This window comes from Penicillium verhagenii, assembly GCF_028828195.1.
Source record: "Penicillium verhagenii strain IBT 33310 chromosome Unknown utg000002l_segment0_segment0, whole genome shotgun sequence".
In the NCBI taxonomy this organism is placed as follows: domain Eukaryota; kingdom Fungi; phylum Ascomycota; class Eurotiomycetes; order Eurotiales; family Aspergillaceae; genus Penicillium; species Penicillium verhagenii.
The window spans coordinates 1499230-1520563 of record NW_026643166.1 but is presented as its reverse complement, the minus strand read 5'-3'; the positions used below and the strand labels follow the sequence as shown (position 1 = coordinate 1520563).

At 47.4% G+C, this 21334-nt stretch overlaps 8 protein-coding genes across 8 annotated transcripts; 3 read left to right on the top strand and 5 right to left on the bottom strand.

The window, feature by feature from the left end:
• Positions 1–1441: 1441 nt before the first annotated feature.
• N7466_000555 (SMP-30/gluconolactonase/LRE family protein) lies at positions 1442–2607 on the top strand (the record flags this gene model as incomplete). The annotated part of the gene is made up of 3 exons (XM_057159953.1): positions 1442–2018; positions 2147–2279; positions 2343–2607. The coding sequence occupies 3 exons, from the start codon at positions 1442–1444 to the stop codon at positions 2605–2607; spliced, it is 975 nt and encodes a 324-aa protein (XP_057026201.1).
• A 1173-nt stretch (positions 2608–3780) lies between these two features.
• On the top strand, positions 3781–5790 carry N7466_000554 (uncharacterized protein; the record flags this gene model as incomplete). Its single annotated transcript, XM_057159952.1, has 3 exons — positions 3781–3963; positions 4018–4295; positions 4353–5790. 3 exons carry the CDS (start codon positions 3781–3783, stop codon positions 5788–5790), a joined length of 1899 nt encoding a protein of 632 aa, XP_057026200.1.
• Positions 5791–6203: 413 nt separating this feature from the next.
• N7466_000553 (uncharacterized protein) lies at positions 6204–7004 on the bottom strand (the record flags this gene model as incomplete). The annotated part of the gene is made up of 1 exon (XM_057159951.1): positions 6204–7004. The coding sequence occupies one exon, from the start codon at positions 7002–7004 to the stop codon at positions 6204–6206; it is 801 nt and encodes a 266-aa protein (XP_057026199.1).
• Positions 7005–7502: 498 nt separating this feature from the next.
• Positions 7503–10025, bottom strand: N7466_000552 (putative spindle pole body associated protein SnaD; the record flags this gene model as incomplete). Its single annotated transcript, XM_057159950.1, has 1 exon — positions 7503–10025. One exon carries the CDS (start codon positions 10023–10025, stop codon positions 7503–7505), a length of 2523 nt encoding a protein of 840 aa, XP_057026198.1.
• A 1663-nt stretch (positions 10026–11688) lies between these two features.
• N7466_000551 (S-adenosyl-L-methionine-dependent methyltransferase) lies at positions 11689–13293 on the bottom strand (the record flags this gene model as incomplete). The annotated part of the gene is made up of 5 exons (XM_057159949.1): positions 11689–11848; positions 11901–12442; positions 12503–12537; positions 12699–12906; positions 13027–13293. The coding sequence occupies 5 exons, from the start codon at positions 13291–13293 to the stop codon at positions 11689–11691; spliced, it is 1212 nt and encodes a 403-aa protein (XP_057026197.1).
• Positions 13294–14001: 708 nt separating this feature from the next.
• N7466_000550 (cytochrome P450) lies at positions 14002–15812 on the bottom strand (the record flags this gene model as incomplete). Its single annotated transcript, XM_057159948.1, has 6 exons — positions 14002–14076; positions 14137–14162; positions 14225–14275; positions 14332–14443; positions 14507–15483; positions 15506–15812. 6 exons carry the CDS (start codon positions 15810–15812, stop codon positions 14002–14004), a joined length of 1548 nt encoding a protein of 515 aa, XP_057026196.1.
• Positions 15813–16123: 311 nt separating this feature from the next.
• Positions 16124–17598, top strand: N7466_000549 (uncharacterized protein; the record flags this gene model as incomplete). The annotated part of the gene is made up of 4 exons (XM_057159947.1): positions 16124–16315; positions 16392–16521; positions 16583–16691; positions 16743–17598. 4 exons carry the CDS (start codon positions 16124–16126, stop codon positions 17596–17598), a joined length of 1287 nt encoding a protein of 428 aa, XP_057026195.1.
• A 1670-nt stretch (positions 17599–19268) lies between these two features.
• Positions 19269–20731, bottom strand: N7466_000548 (MFS general substrate transporter; the record flags this gene model as incomplete). Its single annotated transcript, XM_057159946.1, has 4 exons — positions 19269–19667; positions 19734–20095; positions 20154–20527; positions 20589–20731. The coding sequence occupies 4 exons, from the start codon at positions 20729–20731 to the stop codon at positions 19269–19271; spliced, it is 1278 nt and encodes a 425-aa protein (XP_057026194.1).
• Between the last annotated feature and the right edge of the window lie 603 nt (positions 20732–21334).

Here is a 21334-nt window from a genome sequence, read left to right as displayed (position 1 = left end):
CACCAAACACTACCACCCTGACCTTGTGGCAATGGCAAAGCGATCTGAGTGGCGTATCTCAATTACTTTCCTGATTTATCTATTTTCTTGATTTGTAGTTTGTTTATTTACCTATCTCACTGGTGCAGCTGAAAAACTCCATCGTTCCTTGGTACTTGGTAATCTGTCTAAGCATTTATAATAAGCCTCGACCTTGCCCCTCAAGTTCCAGACTTTTTCAATTCTTCGCTCTTTAGTTCCTCGCTCTTCTTTTTCTCAAACCAGTCATTGGATCGGCCTAGTGGATTTTTTTTCATTCATCAAGGCAAACTCAGATGTAACCGGACCCTTACCGAGTCGGACCCCACGTCAATCTGCCGATAGGGCTCCTTCTGGATGAGAACCAGTCCAAAATGATCCAAAATGATCCAAAATGATCCAAAATGACCAGTTCCTATCTCCGAGGAACCCTGTGGACGGAGCCACGGAGCTTGGATCAATAGCCTAGGCTGTTGGACCCTCCCGATGTCCCACCGGGCCGCCCCTGCCATCATTTTCTGCGCCAGTGATCTAATTTAGAAGTGATATTCTGCCGGGAAACCGGCCTTGGACCCTATTTTTTCTCTCTCTCCATATCTGATTTGGTCCGAATTATACAGAAAAGCTGCCGTATAAAATAAGACCCATGGGAAAAAAATCTTGCGCTTGTGAATTAGTGAACCACTTTCTGTGGGCATCATGGAGCTAAGGACCACTTGCGAAATTCTCGGAGCCGACACATGTGCAAATTAAATCTGAAATGACCAACAGGGCCTCTTCTCTAAACGACATGTATGATTTGTTACCCTGGGGTGTCATATGTCAGCGTGGCGTATGCAGCATCTTAGCCACGTTCTTGATTCGGATAGACTGGGAAGATTTGAAGAATATTAATTCAAGGAACCCTTTACCCCATGTGATTTTCACAAATTGGTACCTACTAGGTAACATCTCCGGACTCCGATCAACATTTGAAGATAATTGGAAATACCGTGTATTAAATCTCGATGAGACAATCAATCGTTAGTTCGACATCCATTGCCCTAAATCAAACCCTGCGTCGAACACCCGAGGTCCCCCCTCTTCAGGGTTCAGGACAATTTGAAATCATTCCAACCCATTCTACCCGTGTATTCGTAGAAAAATCCGTATTTGGCTTGAGAGAACCGCTGTTTCCCTAGAGCCACATTTCTCAGACATCCAGCGAATCAAAGTCTCTGAATGTTCACGATGCGGCGTCGATGCCTGACGCCGCCTCGTTTTCCCGCGGCGTTGCCCCACCAGTGAGGGGAGCTCATCTCCACCTCCAGGTACCAGACCGGAGTATCTAGCGGCATTCCCTCTCAACGGGAGAAACAAGTCAAAATAGCGGCCCCAAGCGACTGAAAATAAGCCTCGACGCCACTCTAACGCAGGCACCAAGATGAGCAATCCAATCGAGACCCAAAACACGGGCCCGACCTTCTATGCCACCCCAAAGGGCCGCATGGTCCTCGGCGAAGGCGCCATCTATCGAGCTAGCGACTCAACTCTACACTGGTTCGACTGCCTCTCTTCCCCAGCCGAACTATACATTCTCCCCGTTGACCCCGACACGGGAGCCGCAACTGGCCCGGCACGAATTCTTCCCCTTGCCGACAGCGTAACCGTTGCCGGGTTTCGCACCAACATACCTGGCAGTTACGTCGCGGCGTATTACCAAGGCGTGTGCTTCCTGGACGAGGAGACCGGCAAATTCGAAGTGGCTTGTGAAATTATTCCATCTGCGGAGCGGAGTCGACGCCGGTTTAATGATGGCGGTGTCGATGCAGCTGGACGATTCTGGTTAGCGGAAATTGATCTCGAAGCCACTGCTTTTGCCCCTGGCACATTGCCGGCGGATTATGGGGTCCCGAAAGGGCGGCTGTGGAGATATGATCCTGGCGGGGGCTTGCATTTGATGTTGTCTGAGGGAATTATCTGTGGTAATGGCGTTAAATGGAGCCCGGATAATCGAACTAGTGCGTGACCCCTAAGTTCTAAGCCCCTGCAGCCTGCTTTTGTTTTTGTTTTTGTTTTTTTTTTTTGTTTCTTGGCTTTCGTTTTGGTCGTACATTAACGTTGCAGGGGGCTAACACGTGCTGAACAGTGTATTTGAATGACTCTGTCGGAATGAAAATAACAGCGCTTGACTTTGATCTTGAGACTGGGAGTATCTCAAATCAACGAACTCTGGTTGACTTTCAAGAGACGGGCGGGGAACCTGATGGAATGGTTGTAGAGTGCGTCTCCCTATTGCAAATCAACTAATGGATCTGAACGAGTCTTATTAACTTGTGTGGCAGTGTCGACGGGAACTTATGGGTGGCTGTTTATGGGACCAGTCATATCATGGTCTTCACGCCACATGGCAAGCTCTTGAAACAGATAGCACTGCCGGCGATGTATCCAACATGCCCAACGTGGGGAGGTAAGAACCAGGATATTTTGTATATCACAACCGGAAAAGATCGCACAGATAACCCAGACCCCAATGACGAGGGCGGTCATATGTATATGGCTCGTATTGGCAAAGGGCGAGGTCACGTCAAGTATGAGTTTGGTGGTTGATCAAACACGTGGAAGGTGGACATTCAAATATTGGCGGAGAGTAGCTGAGTGCCTACCTAGAATTTTATTCAATCAACATGAGAGATGTAAGATATAAGCTCGAGCGGGATTGAAAGATCGAAAGGTTCAACTTTTCCCCCTCTTCTCCAGTGGGCTCTTGTTGTTTTTGTTTGATCGCGTAAAGCTGAGGCGGATCAAGATCAATTGTTGACGCGCAAGAGAAGATCTAATCAGCATGCCGCATCAGAGACAAGCAAATGAGTTTATGTGCGGGCCAAAGTGGTCAAGTATGAGGCTCCTGGATGCTTCATGTCCCTCGCGGTCGACAGGAGCACCCCTCGGCTCACCATTCACGTGGCAATTGGGCTTTCCGAGGATCATGAAAATATGCGATCGATAAAGAAGAAAAAAAAAAAGATTGATAAAGCTTTAGAGAGTGAAGACAATAATTACCACGAACTTCGAATGCTGTTGGTGATGTACTAAAAAGGAGTCAGTTGATTGTTACTTGATCTGCACGTCATCGAGGGATGGTACCGCTCCCTATCACGTCCACAACACCAAACAGCCCTTAACTCCCTCGATCCGCACCACTGCCTAGCTTTAATGAGCAATTTGACACTCCCCACTGGAATTTAGCAAAGCCCCGGAGATTTTGTCCTAGGGGCCTCACATGAACTGACGTCGAAGAGTCACGATCTGCAGGGATGGAGTCATTGCACCGTGTCCTCCAGAACTGCCCTGCCACTGGATTGGACAACAGGAGAAGACTCCTGTTCTAACATTCCAATAGATCCGCAGATTGATTACTTGTTCCAAATGTACTGAAGTCAGTGGTCGCGGCTGGGATTCTTTCCCATGCCGGGCCCCTCGAGGCACATTCCACCCCTCCACACTCTTTTTTTCGCGTCGACGCGCCATGGGGGTCATATACCACTCCATTTAATTCCCCTTTTAGTCCTACCTTAAGTTCGTTGGATTCTCCACCTGTCACTCACACCATTAACGACCTGTTAACCTCGCCGCGCCTGGGTTGCACGGCTGTCCGACGTGTTTCTATCCTCGCGCCTCTTTATCTCAGAGCCGAGTCGACTCTCGCAATTCCGTGGGCACCATATTTGACTTGTCCGGGCGACATTGCTAGTGCTGCAGAGCGGCTTGAGTATCTTCACGATGGCGACTGGATTTTCGGCAACACCGCGGAAAGAAGGGACATGGACGAAATTGGTTATATTCGCTGCTATCTATTGCCTGATTCTGGAATCAGTCCTTCAGATGGCGCTGGTGCTATATCTTTATGGTAACGCGACAGTTGACTCGAAGATGACTACAAGCCTGATCTTGGCTTTGGTATCGGTATGTTTAATATACCACAGTCTATACAATGCCTTGTCACTAACTCAACTACAGTCTATTCTTTCGATTCCATTGATCTCACTTCAGAGCCTGGTCGCCTGGCAGTACAACAATATTGGAGGATTCGGAGAGCAGAAAACCGTTTTGCATAACGTGTGCACCTATGTACTCAGAATCGATCTCATGATGTGGCTAGCAACCAGTGTCTCTGGTCTGGTGGTCGCCGCTCAGCAAGTGTACTGTCTACCTGAAGGAACACACGACACATTCTGGCGGGTCGGTGCCAGCTGCGCGTTTCATCGAGCTACCGTTATTGTGTCTGTCGTGTCACTGTAAGTGAATAATCATTCTTAGTTTCATGGGAATCTGAACTAACGAGAACCTTGCAGAGTCACTGTGTGCACTATGTACTGCGCGAGGGAACTTTGTGATCGACCATATGATGTGTCTATCATTGGAATCTACCGACGACAAATGACAGTGAAAAACGGCAGCATCATCTCTGGTAACAGCTGGGATAGTGACGAGACTCTCAGAAATGAGATCTTGAATCTTTGTCGTCAACACGATGGAAAAGCCGGTGGAGAGCCATGGTCTGTGGATCCGCTGGCCAACAAAGTCAGATGTCATCCCAGTATCAGACACCCTGCTCCTGTTCGTCTGCGACCACAACTCCGAGTCAACACTGACCCGGGCTCAGAATACGGCGAAATCACATCCGGAACCACGATCTCGCCAGATGATACCTTGCCTGGTGCATCACCGGGTGCTCAGACACTGACAAGTGATTTCTTTCCTATATCGCGAACATCGACTGTCATGACTTCCCAAACCACAGGCGAATCCCGAAATCTGCTTTCAGGCTTTCTTGCTCCCAGGGTTCCAGCTATCCCCAAACAGTATACGAACCACAAACGGGGAAAGTCGTCTTTGTCATCCTTGAAACGCTTCTTCCCCAAGACATTCAATATATCGCTTCCCTTATCCTCGGATCCCCAGATTCGCGCCTTAGCAGACCCCAATGCTGCCTCAGACGTCGAGAAACAAGTCGTGGAACCTTCAATGAACAGCGGACCTCCAGAGCTCCCGCAACTGTCATCTCCATACAGCGAAGCCAAATCCCCAGTAAACAGCACCAATGAATCGACACCCATAAGACCCGAAGGTCACGTCCGAACGATGACAATGAACTCCGCCGATGCCCCGGAAGTCGTGGTGCAAAAGCCCGAGCCCGTCAAGGTCCGCCGCTCCCAAACAGCAGCAGCAGGCTTCGCACCTACCCAAATCTCCATCCATCATCCACACCACCCAAACTACATTCCCGCCCAAAGAATGCCATCATCCAAATCCAACCCCCAGAAGTACTCCGCATCATGCAGACAAAATGCCGCCATGCACCCTCTCCACGTCGCACCCATTAGACGCACCAAATCCCGCCAGACAAATCCTCTGCCTCATCCCGTCCGCAGCACAACCTACCAATTCGACCATCCTATTCCCCGCCACACTCAGAGCCAGTATCATCCACAATACATCGCTCCTCCAGCTCGCTGGGCGAGTCTTCATGCCTTTGATCCCAACCATGTCATGGGTGTCCCGCGCAGGAATGATGTCGAGGTTATTTACCCTAGTACTCGGAGGTCGCGCAGTAATACACTTGGAGGACCGAGTGGGCCTTTGAGTTGTATTCTCGAGACAAGCTCTACGCCGCGTGCTTCGGTCGATGACATGCGGAGGGTTGCTAGTGCTGGGACGCCTGAGACGCGCAATGTCATAGATGGGATGACTTATCGCGGTGCTAATAGGACTAGTTTGAGTTTTTACTAGATCGAGCTGAGGCTTGACTAACTTTTGTCTTTGTCTGCAGGTCAGACTTTTTTTCATCTTCTTTGATTGTTTAATTGGACATCTTTCCAACATTTTGAAGGTTGTATTGGAGATCTTGTATGATGGATGGACTGTAGGGGCGGTGGTCTTCTGATTTAATAGCGCGCGCTCTTGATCATCGACACTTCGTTATTGATATTGACACTCAGATATCCTCATATACCAGGCTAGTTTAGTAATAAAAATATTATTTGATTTGATTCAAAATCCATGGAAATGGTTACCACCTTCTCCTCTTTCTTGTCCGAGAATTCATAGAGTCAGACGGAATAATATATGCTAACAAAACAAAGTCCCCAGGCCCAGCCCAAGTAACAACAAGCTAAGAAAAAAAAACACCCACCAGTTACCGCCTATAAAGGATCCGCAACCGCATTCTGCGGCGACGTACCTTCAAGCTGTTCCGGCATAGTCAGCTGAGCAATCGCAAGCGACTCCCTCATCCCCCTTTTCAACTTAGCAAGTTCATTATAAACATCAATAGGAGTAAGCACAGTACAAGGATCCTCCAGCTTAAGAAACATCACAATCTCCTTCGGCTTGACCCCAATCGCATTCAAATGCTTGACCTGCCTCTTCTGCACTACCGAAAGCCGCCTGGCCGCCGGATGAGCCGAAATATGCTCGTCAGGCGGATGATTATGAGCAAGATGCCTTATCTGCAGCTCCCACACATCCTGCTTTTTGCCCCGTCTCGCATACAGCTGGAAGGGACAGCCGCATCTGTTCGAGGTCCTTTGTCTAGGACGCGGGATCCCGGAAATACCACCTAGGTTCTTGTTCTTTGTTGGAATGCCTCCACGCGCGCAGCCTATGTATATAGATTCGCCTCTGGATTTCGCGATGCAGGTTGCGAAGCCTTTGGAGATGCTGTGCTTGCGCACGGTTTCCAGTAGGGTTTCTCTACTGTCGAAGGTGCCCTGGGGTGGAGGCTCCAGGTAGTATTCTTGGACTGGAGTTGCTACTGGCTGGGCTGCTGGGCTTGGGGCTGGAGGTTGGGTTTCCTCATTTATTTCACCCGTTGTATTTTCATTTGTTTCCTGACTTTCCCCAGTATCTGGGGTTTGTTCGGGTGGTTCGGCCTGTTCGGCCTGGAACTGGTAAAGAAACATTTGCGCGTCGAATGGGGGCCCCGGTGATGGTTGAGACTCCATTTTCCAATAAGAGTTTCGCGGGCGCGGCGAATCACAGAGCACACCAGAGTGTGGAAAGGAAAACTGGGAATCGCGTGAAGCAAGAAAAGTAAATGTTGGTGCACTTGCCATGCGGTGGTTAGTCACATGATTAGCAGTATTGAAGTCCAGCAAGAAAGCAAAGTCGGAAATCACGTGCCATTTTAATGAAGTATAAGCCTGAGATTTTTGGTAAATAAACCTTAGGACTAGCATTGACGGTTCAAGTTCCGGCATCCAACTTGCCAGCATTGGAACCCCTGCAACGAAAAAAAATTACCCTAGTGATACTTTCTGATTTAAGTAGTAGATTCGGGTTAAGATCTGGTACAGAAAACGAGAAAAAGACATAACTCCTTGTACATTCCAAACCCATACGCCGAAACCAACGATTAGAAGGTCCTCAGGATGCAACAGCTAAAAGCACACGCAGAACAGATGAAAGGAGTCTGCCCAATAGAATAAAAAAAAAATTACAAATTAAGCCTTCCTCTCCTGACTCCTAGCCCTCGTCTTCGTGTACTTGTAACGGTACGCTTGACCTTGCTTCGGCTCCTTTTCTGCGTCACGACGACGGTTTCCCTTCCCTTCAGTCAAAACACCGGGCCCAGGACCCAGCTCTTTCTCACCCCAGTACATCATCAATGCTTTAGCCATGCGGTCACGCTCCTTGAGAAGAAGGTCCACCCGGCGCTCCCACTCTCGTTCTCGCTTGTCAACCGACAAGGCAATGCGCTGATCAACAGCAACGGCGGTTTCATCCTTAGCCGCGATGACGGCTTCTAGACGCCGGACTTCCGATTTGAAGGACTTGCGCAACTGAGATTCTTGACCAGATACTGACGCGCGTAAGGTAGTGAGATCGACACGAAGACTAGCTTCGCGTTGTTCTGCAGCCGCGAGAAGATTGCAGTTCTTGCGCATGGACTCGGCGTGCGATGAGCGGAGAGTTGAAACTGCAGTAGAGTGGACCGTCTGGAGATTTTTGATTTGTGCTTGATGGGATTCTTCCAAGGCAGCAATCTGGGAGGCGTTTTCTTGCTCGGTGATAATGCCGTGAGACCTGGGTGGGGATGGAGGTGGACTAGGAGGCTGGCGAAGAGCATCCTCTTGTAGACGGGCAATAGTTTCGAGAGACACAGCATGCTCTTCCTTTGTCCGAGTCAAGTCGTGTTGTGTCTTGTTGAGCGTCGTGGTCAGCTCTTCCACTCGAGTGGCAAGGCGGAGATTCTCAGATTCGATAGTTTTGATCAGGGTTTGTGTTTCAGCTGCTTGTTCTCTTAGGCGGTTGGCTTCAACTTCTGCGGCCTTCTGGGCTCCCGTAGCATCCTGGATTTCCTGTTGGAACTTGGCAATTTCGTCACTCAGATTATCGTCGCCCAGATTGTGCGCAACTGAATTCACTGGGAATTTATGCTGCACAGGAGATGCGGGATCCAGTTCAGACTCAGGAGGACCCAAGTCTTTGATCAAGTCAAGGATTTCACTGTAGGTACTGCGACTGCTCATAGGAAGGTCCGCGGCCACGGCTTTCAAGGCGGTTTCTTGTGCTTCTACCTGGGACTGGACCCGAGTAAGATCGGCCTCAAGAGATTGATTCCTCTCCTCTAAAGGTTGATTCTTAATTTCAAGATCGGTGAGTCGATCCTCGAGAGCTTCATAATCAGCATTCGCGCGATTTAATTCGGTATCCAGTCTTTCGTTCTCCAAAGCCTGGTCATCAAGAACGGCCTTGAAGTGGTCGATCTCAGCATTCTTCTCTTGAAGCTGTAACTCCTTGGCGTTGGTAACTTCTCTCAGTCTTGCAAGCGTCTCCTCCAAGCTTGCGTCGCGTTGCTTTACTTGCTCTTGGGTAAGATGGAGTTGTTGCCGCAGGTGAGTGATTGTCTCCAGTCGCTCCACGTCCAACGAGCTATGCGAGTCCTGGCTTTGAAGTTGCTGTTGCATGTCACGAATCTGCTGTTGAATAGGTCCAAAGTCCGGAGCTTGGGGGACAGCCTGTTGGAGCTTTTCACGCTCAGTAGCCTCCCTTTGGAGTGACAGAACCCGCTCACGAAGTGTTGCCAACTCGGCCTCGTTGGCCCTCATTTCTTCAATCTGATCATTTTTGCGCTGGAGCTCCGTCTGAAGATGTCTGATTTGCTCACCAGCAGAAGCCGCCTCCAACAAACGGTTGCGGTTCTTGAGAAGCTGGTCATCGCGATCATGGGCTTCCTCTTCTAGCTGTGCAATGCGTTCTTGCAACCGCTCTTCCCGATCTAACATGTCATCTCTTGAGGCATTAGACAACTTCCGTGATGATCGGCCGGGGCTTGGTAGTCCATCATTGGAGTCCTCCTCGTCAATACCATCAAGGCGAGTCGAATCTTTGGCCAGTGTGCTAGTCCTGTGTAAAACGTGCGACGGAGTAGACATATCCACTGGTGGCTCGAATTCACTGTATTCTCCCAAGTCCGGCTCCTCTTCAACGGCTGGCTGTCTTGATCTCAAAGAGGATCGCAATACAGATCCTGCGTCCGCGCTGGTCTCGTTTGCACGAGACTTGCGCGCACTGGACATGGCTTCGCCCATTAAATATTTCTCCATATTTGCTGTAAAATCCTCCGGACCGCCCACATCAGAGAGTCTCTCATCGTCATCGTTTCTCAAATCCGGTAGCGGTATCTCCTCTCCATCGCCGAACTGGCCGCTGGGGAATTGACCGAAGTCCAAGGTATACTCGGCGAGGCGCGCATCTAAATCCGATCCAGTCGGACTAGCTGGCGTTGAATGGTGGGAAAGACGATGTAAATTATCCTCGTTTTCTAAATCGTGCTCGTAGTCATCGTTATGGTCGTCATATTCATGTTCCGGCTCGAAACGCTCGGAGACGGGACTTGGGGGAGATGGGCTGGATTGATGGCGAGGTGGAGGTGAAGACATGAACATAGGTGTAGCCAAAGTAGAGTGTCCGATGGTGTCGTGGGAGGTTGGAAAGGGCGACGTGTAGCCGGAGTTGGCCATGATGGACGCGTCTCCGGATGTGCGGCGATCGATGCGGCCGCGCGCTGATCAAGAAGGGGACTTCGAATCTTAATTCGATGGGTGACGTTGGAATCGCATTCCAATCAAGCGGAAGCTCCAGGAATTAAACGAAGTAAATAACAATAGACAGTTACAGAGAGGCGTAAGCGATGAGATTGAAACAAGAAGAAATGCGGGTCGCAACACAAACATTGAATGATTATCTTCGTTGCCTCAGGCAGTCTATTTACCTCCTGCCGTTTTGGGTTTCAATTCACCTTCAGGCTTCATCTACTAGTACGGATCCATTACCTTTTAAGTGAACAATCAGCACCATATATTTGTTTCTTCCTTGTTCTAAAATTGAATCTTCTAGACTCTTGATTTTATTGAAGAAGAAATCTTATTGGCAGTTCTTCATCTCAGGTTTTCCATTCACCATATCCCGGCGGTATCGTGGACGGCTCATGCGATTTCCATATATGACATGCATGTGCAGAACCGTCTCGCCCGAATTCTCTAGACGCTTCCTCGTACTCTCGGACTGCTTTTCTTATCGCTTGACCACTCTATTTACTATGAATTAACTCGGCCCAAACAAGAAAAGACCTTTCATACAGATTCGAACTGCATCCATCGTCAAACATACCTGCTTCTCTGGATTTATACTATTGAGTCCCCCAGGACCTCTTGCTTTCCCGCTGTTTATGCCCCCCTTGTGCCCTATTTTAACAAGCTCTTCTCGGGGTCGGTTTGCAAAATTCCCGGGGTTAGGATGGTGTGCGGTGGCAATAGCGCGACGGTTCTTGGCGGCGCCTTGCTGAATTCGAAGAACGCGACTTAGGAGCCACGACATTTTTCTTGACAAGGAAAGGAAAAAATGATGTCAAAACTATGTAGTGATCAATCTTGCTGGCATTCCACTCATTGGAGGAATACTTGACAGTTCAGCTTTCCAAGGTTCGAATATGTATGTCGACGTTGAAACCCCCCAGCAACTGCTCCTGAGGTCACTGGAGTCTGGTTTATATACTTGCTTGTACAGACTCTGTTGGCCACCGTTGCCATGCCACAGGTCCCACGCAACCATGAACCAAAGCCCAACCCTGGAACCTTGGAACATATGTACTTAGGCAAGCAACCCCCCTTTATAATATGTGGCCAACATTAATCGATCATACTGGAGCTGAATCACGATTTGCCCGTTGAAATCGGTTCCGTGTTCTTCAAAATTTGATGTCATTCTAGTGCACATAGATAATATCACCCTGTTCCAACCTTGGTTCTCGCCTCTATCACCAGTCTATAAGCTTCTTACCCATAGCGCCCGTACTTACTTCCAAGGTTAGTAAAACCCCAATGTTCTAACAGCTCCATGTCTATCTGTATCATGACCCATCCATCTTGAATACCGTCCAATCACCGTCCTGGGTTCAATCTTTGTCCTCCCACACACCGCTTCCGCGTCGCGTTCTGCCAGATTACATCATCAAATTTCGAAGTTTCCAAATTCTGTTGTGTTACTGTGTCACGTGTGCACATGTGTACGACTGGACTGTCCATCTCACTACAGTCATCCCTCCAACTCGTCTTCTGCCATGTGCTTAAATTATGATTGATTACTGTAGAAACACGAGGGTTTAAGATATTCTGTCCCTGTCTATCATCCAAACACCACTTGCAGAATGGTGTTGGGCTGTTTTGGGTCCTGAGTGACCTTCTCCAATGTAAATAGCGGATCGGCCTCGGCAAGGATAGACCGCCACTGCTCAATAGTACGCTCATAAGAACCAAAGTAAACAAGCATCGTGATATCCATAGATCTGTAACCCCCGAGTCAGCGGAATAATAGATGAGACGAATTTGGGACCATACCTTGCCTTTCGCTCCTCAAACTCGGAAACGGTCAGTGGCTCATGCAATGCAAAATCATCAATTATGATCTTCGTCTTCGGCCGAAGAATAGGAACATGCTGTCGTAAAATTTGAACACACTGGGAGTCAGACCAGTTATGGAAGATGTTTCGGAAATAGTACGTTTCACCGATGATATGCTGCGGGGTGAAGAAGTCGTGTGTCTGCCACATCACCTGTTGATTATCTCCCGTTGATTTTACTGGAATTCCGTTTGCCGTGTATGATTGAGCATGGGCATGGGGAGCGGCATCTTGCACCAAGAAGCGGACATGCGGCAGGCGTTTGGCGAGCCCGACGCTGATTGTGCCGTTACCGCCACCGACGTCGACGAACAATGATCCGGGAGCCAACGATGATAGGTGAGAATTGTTGAGAATAAAGTCAAAATCGATTCTGGCAGCCATCGCGCTCATGGCCAGGTTCCAGCGCTTTTCGCGAACAGGATGGGTTTTAAGCTCTTCATAGAGACCCAATTCGGTATTGTTTGCGAGAGAGAAACCCTGAATCGAGTCAGTATTATACCTATCGATACTTCACTCGCAGGAAAGTAAGATACATACCGATTGATTCGAGGATTGTGATTGACCATATTTGACTAGCGCATCGACAGCCTGATTAAACAACCTTTGAGATTAGCCAACCGAATCAGACAAGTCAACTGGATTTTAGTTGACAATCATGTACAACCCCGAGAAAGAGTGCTGACCTTTGCAGATGCTGGAAATCGTTCATCAGCTATGATACCCGAAAACGCACGGATTCTGTCGTCATCATGCAACAATCTCGTAGCCGCAGTATGTGCCACGAAGCCAGACTTTGGCTCCGCAAAAATATGCCTGGTCATGGCAAGTCGAAGCACTCGCTTCAAATCGATAATGTTAAGACCACATCGAGAAGAAAGCTCCTCAAATGAGATTATCTCACTGGGAGGGAAAACCTCGGCAATTCGGTAGCGATGAATCACCTGTAAACAAAACGTTTGATTTGGCTGGTTGAAAGTCGTTTGATGTTAGGGACATGCAAGACACTGGAATGCAAGAGATATCCATGACCGAGCAAAGGGAAACATTGAATAAATGCTCACATTAATATCTTCCAGGATTCCGACTGGGCCCAAAGCGAGGTCAAGCAAAGTTCTTGCGGAACTTATGAGGGCAGCTCGTGCATCCTGGACCTCTTGCGGGCTGGTGGGTGGGATAATGGTTTTGTTGGGCACTGAATCGGCAGAGAAAGTAGGATTAGGGTGGCGGTTAGAAGAGATAAAGTCGTTCAAGACCAAGACGTTATCTCTGATATTGTTGGCCAGGACGAGCATTGGCTCAAGCTCCAGTCCGCTGGGAATATGGGGCATATTGGCCTTATAGTTGAAAAAGATGTCCGAATGTTTTCACAGCAGAATAGTCACTTAATTATTGCGACTTGTCACTTGGGAAAGCAATTTAGCTGAGAATCGAGATGGAGCTTCATGTTTATAATTTTTCTTTGCTGATGTCACTTGGAACTATATATAGCGCACACATGTGTGCATATTATGATGGGCGTACTGTATGCCTACTAACTTTCATATCAATGTTGGGTCAGCAGTGCCGAGCCGCACATACCACGGTAATCAATTCTTGATACATCAGTTGATAGGTGCAAAGCTGGATACGGACTAGTACATAAGCGGTATGTTAGTTGTAACTTGCAAGGGTGGAGCCTGGCCATGGACCCACCTTGTATGATACGACGTGGGGGCTGTCACGCTGTGAAATGGATGTGTTATAATCAGTCTACTTGCCAGGATCGTTTGATTCAATGTGGAAGCTTAGCCGGGTAACGATACAGTCTTCATTTCTAAGGGCCAAGATAGGTGGACTGTGCTATGTATGTGGGAAAAGCAGAGCAGAACCAAAAATTGAACCGAGGCATCTTATGTCCACTACAAACCCCTTAAACAAATCTTTGTTTAAGGCGGACATTCAAATTTTGGATTTTGACAAACCAGCTGTATAAATTTGAATTGTTGTCAGAGTAACCCGTCAAATTAATTCCTTCAACAGATGCATGCTTTGACTTACTAGCAATTTTCAATCATGTCTGAGGTAGGATCAGCAAATTCAATGTCGTATTCCAATAGCATCGACGGTAGAAGCTTGAAAACATACTAATTAGTAAGCCATGGCTTGCCACTCCTCGGTTTCACCTTTCTTACCTTGGAAATCTCCAGCAAGCTCAAACCTAGTAACTTTTAGCTAAAAGAAAACGTGGTAACTTTGTTACACATGAAATTAAGAACCTACCTTTGCCAATGCAAGTCCTTGACCCAGCACCGAATGCAAAGAAAAACCTCTCTGCACAACAATTTAGTTTCGGTTGACAGCAAATATTCCCTAGGGAAGCGTCTTACTTTTCTGGCTGATGTCATCATCGAGCCATCGATCTGGACGAAAGACATCGGCATCATCCCCAAAAATCTCCTTGTTTCGGTGAATAACCCATGGATTGGCTCCAGCAATGATCTGTTTGCCTGATTAGTACCTATAAGTTCCATGTGGCAGGCAGATTTGGGTAGATCAACTCACCCCTCCGGGAATCCGTTTCCCATTCACGACAAGACCTGCAGGTGGCACAACTCGAGGCATAGACATTCCCACTGCTGGGTGGCAGCGCAGTCCCTCTTGAATACAAGACTGCAAGTAAGGCATGTTTTGAGCAACTTTATATGGAACATTGGTCCGAGTAATTCGTCCCGCATCTGCCTCGGCGTCAATTTCTTTCAGCAATTCTTCCTTATACTGCGGGTGTTTGCAGAGATAATAGAGAATAGCTCCGATGGAGATGGCAGTTGTGTCACTCCCGGCAAATATGTTGCTCGCTGTCATCGACATCACTGCTGTCTCGTCGAACTTGTCTGGCTGGCCGCGATGGACGTCCATAAATTTGTCCAACATGTCGGGATGAGTACTTTGCGTTGAGCCTCGCTGAGTCACCTCTTTTACGGCTATTTCGCGCAGCAAGCCGTGCCGATTTGCGACTTTGAGATGATTCCCGATCCAAGGCGATAGCCAGTCATGAATCCAGTAAAGCCACGGTACTTGTCCGATCCAGGAAGCTGACTGAAGAGCCTGTTCAATCTGAACGAATGTTCCCTTATCGCTACCTCCCTCGATGAATCCAAATCGCTTGGAAAAAGTGAGTTCACCAATTACATCTAGAGAACTTCTTAGAGTTGAATTACTTGAGCCATAGAAAATTGACTTACCAAACGCGAATAATTGAGCCCAATAGCCAATGTCAATATTTTTTGTTGCCATCTGCGATAGACGAGAAAGAAAGACATGGATAACAGTATCCAGATATGGCTCAAATTCTGCAAGTCGACTTTGAGAATAGATTGAGTTGACAAACTTACGATTAGTACCATGTACATGCGCATCTCTCTCCGCAAACAGATCGAACTTGCGTCGGCCTTGCCACACACTATACCAGTCACTCTTCTTGAAAAATGATCCAGCGCCTGATGATTTTTCCAAATGATTAGCTTGAGCTTTTATGAAGTCTGTTGGGGAGGAGTGTCAAACCGTATATGACTTGGATCGCATCCGGATCCGAGACGCTCACTTCATAAGGGCCTGTACGGACTATGGTGCCATATTTTTCGTGCAATCGTATCATTTTACGGTGCATATCACCTTTGAGGGAGTGATGGATCATCCATGCAGGCGACCAGCGAGCCCAGAAAGGACCTGGGACTGAAGCAAGTGGATCCCAAAATGGTAGAGTGAGCACGATCACAGTAGCAGTAGCAAGTCCAACAGCTATCACATCCGAGTAGGTGAGACTCTCAATTCGCAAGAGAGCACCTTGTAAAGCCGAATTAAACGACATGGCTGAAGCTAGTGTGGTACATGGTAGGTATTTGAAATGGAATTATGAATGGAACGATTTTATGTGGAGGTCGGGATTGGTAATACACTTACAACGATTGTCGTTGCATTTGTTACAAGGGGTAACAAGGCTAGAGTCTTGGAGCATGGGTGGCCTGGCTTAAATTCTTTGTTTCAGTACTGCCTGCTCCAACGGGTGGGGGCCGGAATTTCTTGTGTACAGTGTACCTTGTGCTCCCCGCACCCGCCTCTTCTCGTATTTCCTCTCTTATCTGCTCATTCTTCCTGCATAGAACTTCCAGGGCTGCTAGTATGCAGTCTACAAAATTTAAAGTGATAGAGCACTCTATCCCCTGTCAGCCTATTAGGGAATATTATCGCGCAGGCAAGCGAGATAACCCCTTATTGCAGCTGGCTATCAAACAATACATCCCCTTGAACAATCCCATCCCAAGTCCCGATGATGTCACCATCATTGCTGGGCATGCCAATGGAATCCCCAAGGTTTGTATTATCTAACTATTCCAAGATTCCCACGAGCTCCGAGTCTTCATACTAAGCGTGAGTCGTCCTAATATAGGAATGTTACGAACCACTCTGGGAGGAGCTCCTTTCATTGACGAGCGTCAAAATCAGAGCTATCTGGATCGCGGACTCTTCCAATCAAGGTGCCAGTGGCGTGATGAATGAAAATGAACTTGGTGATGAGCGTAAGTGACCGATCATATCCCGGATCATGCACGAATGAGTGGTGCTTACCTCTACCATTAGCAAACTGGTTTGACCACTCGCGGGATCTCCTACAGATGGTGAACCATTTCCAGGATCAGATTCAATCTCCGATCATGGGAATTGCCCACAGTTTCAGTTGCTCCCAGTTGTGCGTACCTCGACTATTTATTAAAATACTTATTGCTAACTATTTCACCAGTGTTCACCTTTCAATAATGCATCCTCGCTTATTTCACTCAGTTGCTTTCATCGAGCCTATGATTCAAAATGAAAGTCCTAGTAAGCTAGGTGGGCCAAGCCCAGCACTTTGGACCAGCTCCCGCCAAGACGTCTGGCCTTCAGCTCAAGATGCTGAAAAATACATCCGGGCAAATGGTTTCTGGCGGAAATGGGACTCAAAATGTGTAGATCAATACATTCAATTTGGGCTTCGACCAGTCCCAACCGCTCTTAACCCCAGCTCCAATCTTGGTTCTGGGCCCGTGACACTCACCACGACAAAAGCACAAGAAGCTTGGTCGTATCTCCGTTTGAATGCCACCCCTCGGGATGGAAGCGGCGAATTCAATAAGGAGAGATTTATCAACCCGGACCTCGCTAAAGTCCCGAAAGAAGGCGACACCAATAACCCGGATTGGGCGCTTGTATGTCCATGGTGCTGTATTGCTTTCGAGTACTTGCTTTATATGCGTCCTTCCGTATATTATGTCTTCGGGGAAAAGAGCCACATCAATCCACCCGAGCGGAGACAAGATAAACTGGAACGCACAGGTAAGGGACTGGGAGGGAGCGGTGGTGCTGCAGCCAACTGCGTGAGATCTGAAATCATCTCGAAGGGATCGCACATGGTTCCACTCGAGAAGGTTAACGATACGGCACACCTTCTATCAGGCTGGTTGGAATCCCAGGTCAAGGCTTATCGAGGAGAGAAAGCTTTCTGGGCTCATCACGATAGCGGCAAGTCGGAAGGTGGTAGTTTGGCTTTATCGAAGCAATGGATGGCATGGGTAAAGCAGCCCGTGGAGACTAAACGGCCCGTTAAGTCGAATTTATGAGAGAATCAGGTAACAGAACTAACATAGAAGTCTGAGGATGACTTCTGTGCTGCTAAATAGAGTTATCTATGGAGTATACGGAGTAGAATCTTACTTGTTTCTATCTTCAGGGCTGCGAAAGGGGAAGGAAACCCGAGCTGTGTACTTAGCTGGTGGTAAACTAGTAGTTTAGACCGTCCTGTATGTCGACGGTATTGTATTTTTATCGAGTATTTGATCTTGGCTTCCTCTCCTTCACGATTTCGCAATTAATATGGCCTTGGCTTTACTGTAATTCCGTTTTGGAAACTTTCTGCCATATGAAATTTGAAATGGATTGATTAGCGGCATCTCTGGCTCCACCGGAGTCCGGACCCGACTAAGTGCTAAGTTCTAACCGCCGGCCCCACGACGGTAATTTATCAAACAAACATTAATTCAAGGATCTAGTATCAGCACTGTATTGATCCTTTACTCCTTTTAGTAGAGTCCTGCAGATCTGCAGTGAACTCACCTGCAGTTCTCTCAAATCGAATCCATGATGTGATTTCGGGAATCGGGATGAACCTCAGCAATCCAGTATTCACCACCACATAACCAAATATGTACAATTTTTTTTTTACTCCGTACACACTATTCACCGTCCAGATATCCGATGATGAGGCGATAGAAATCCGATCTCTGCGGGCCGGCCCTTTCCATAGGCCGTGAGCTAAACGGGGCAACGGGGTTGACTCCGTGGCCACTGAATGAATTGATCTAATTTCAGGCTCTAGCGGCTAAATTTTTAAGGGGCCGTACACACCCCCAGTGCTGGATACCTCGTATCCTGACGATAGTATTGGTAGATCAAGATTACGCCAAGTCCTGTGCTTAGTAGATGAAATTTTGCGCAGTCAGTCTTAGCGCATTTAAGTCTTTTGGCTAAAATAAAGCTGTGAATCTGGATCTCTGTGAAAGATCAAAAATACAGATACTCCTAGGTCCACTTCCAAAGTTGAAATCAGATTTGGATTCAGCCCCTCAGCTCAGGCGCTAAATTGCAGACTCAAGATTAATAAATTTGCCGGGAATGACCACGTAAGCTTCCCAGAGATGTTTGCAACGCACAGCAATTGGTGATCTCTTGCCCACTGCAGATAATGCTAGTACGCATTTGGGTATTAGTACATGCATTAGAATGTTTTTTTTTGGGGTTCATTTTGCCGAGGTCAGCGGAGAAAAGATCATGATTGACTTCTATAGATACACGTGTAGAAGTCAGCCAATTATTATCGTATTTTTAGCGTCGAACATTGGTCAAATATCCAGAGCAAACATTGAATGAGCCCAGTTCAAATGTTCAAGCGATCACTCTAGTGGATTACGGAAGAATTAAAGTGGTAAATAAAGCAAATGCCAGCCATTTGACTAGTGACGAATGAGATTGGAAGCTGCAGTCCATGCCGTTCTAAGTTATAAAGCCGATGTAGTATTTTTTGAAACAGCTAGTCCGTATTATATCAACCAATACCCGAGATTGAGAGGAGAAATGTTTCAATGTTCCAGATGTCCAATCTTTCCTCTCCTTGTCTAGATGCCCGGAGTGCCAGTTACAAGGTAAAAGCCAGCACTTGAGCACTTCAGTACTCTCTTGCATGTGCTAGGGCTCCCGAGGTCTATAACACTGTGTATTATGTAGCCACTAGCCACTATATTATCTTCCGAGGATCAATGCCCACTTTAGCAATCCGAGTCGCTAAGATAAAAATAGTCGAAATGATAAGCATCGCCCCCCCAAAAGACTGAAGTCCAACCCAGCCGCCCTTGTGTAGCACAGCACCGCCTACTGGAGCGCCAACGAGAACACCAAAGCTACAGATGACGCAGAGCATACCCATTCGAACCCCCGTTACCCCTAGATGTGGACTCAATTTAATGACGGCACTGAATGGCAATGTCATGTATGTCCCGATGAAAACTCCATAGAGCACCACAAAGACAATTAGACCCGGTGTGTTGCTAATGCCGATCCACGCAAAGGATAAAACGGCTAAACCGAAACATGTAGGTATAAACATGTTAATTGGACCAGTTTTGTCAGCTGCATACTATAAAGTCATTATCAGTTAAATTGTCAGTGCACGTCAGATAAGAAGATGCAGGGAACAGCTTACGTTGGGAACGATACGTCCTAACACTGATCCCGCATTGAGAATGGGTATGAGATAACCCACAGCCGGGGAACTCATCTCTTTCTCAAGGGCATAAGATCCAACATAGTACAGTGGCATATAGACACCCACGAATCCAAAAAATCCCCAAGCCAAAAATAAACAGAACGGAGTTTCTGTCAATGTCGTTGAGTCGAAAAGCTTTCGTACTTTTCTTGGTTGATCAGGCGTAGCAGATTTTACTCTCATGAACAGAAGTGGGAAGACGAGGGTAGCCAGACTGATAAATCCCACAATACGAGAAGCCCAGCCAAAGCCTATAGTTGTCTGCAGTTGTTGGAAAGTGATAGAATAGACAATTCCTCCTAATGTTGCTGTCAGCTTTAAATACGGAACATTTGAACATGGCTTTTTTTGACTTACCAACACCACTACCGCTCCCCGCCACCCCGATGCTGAATGCTAGATGTGACCTGAAATATAAGGGCAGAACAGCGACACTAGGGATAAAAAGACATCCCGCACCAAGTCCGACAACAATGCCCTGAGCGAGAACAAAATGCGAAAACTCAGTGCATATACTAACCATCATCATTCCAAAAACTATCAGGAATGTTCCCGCTGCCAGTAGATGTCGAAAATATCCATAATCATAAAGCGGCCCGGTAATGGCCCCAATGAAGAGTAAAAGGCACGCTTGAATTGAGCCAATCCAAGCGATATCGGATGAAGAATGATCTGACAGGATTTCATTCTCATAATAAGTCTGAAAAACGCCGTACGAGTTGACAACCCCCCTAGAGAGACTTTTAGAGATTTCACTTTCATGGCGAAGCAGCATAGGATTTTTAGATTTACCAGCAGTTAAACATCAGACACCAGCTTCCTGCAACTTGCAGCCAAGCCACAAGACCACCATCGGGCGGGCTCACTGGGGGCGGAAGGTTATTGTGAGGGTCCGCGACGATCAGTTCTTCTTGGGCGCTCCCTTGGTTTAGCATTTCCTGTTTTGAGATGGATGTATGGCTGGATTGACTTTTCAAGGATAATTGGCCCGAACGATCCATTGTGGCGAAGAAGAAATAAAGGCTCCGAAGATTCAAACATGAAATTAATTCAAAGGCTCAATGTTATGTTGGAAATGATGAACCGTTCTGGTCTCGGAAGTTTTTAAAGAATCGTAAATAATAAATTGATTGCTTGTTTTATGGGGAATAGCTGTATTTGTCTTAAGCGCTATGCAGATCTATCGCCGGAGCCTTGCAAGGTCGGAACATTGAAGAATCAGCCCCCACTGCCCAGTGACCTCCTTGAATACTTCTGAAGTGCCAAGGTTCAAAGTATGGTGCATGATCATGATACCCACATGTATGCTTTTCGCCCCCATTCGTAAATTACAAGCGAACATTTGAAGACCAATTCCCCAACTAGTTAGAGGCTGAGGTGCATCATGCAACTAAAAACCATACTAGGGATGTAAGGTTACATACGCTGCATGTGAGAAAGAACTTTGCAGAAATGACGCCTAACTTGCAACCCCCCCCGCCATTTCCAAGGTTTAGGGCTCTAGTGGCACAAAGTGATTATATTACCTGCCCTCCTTC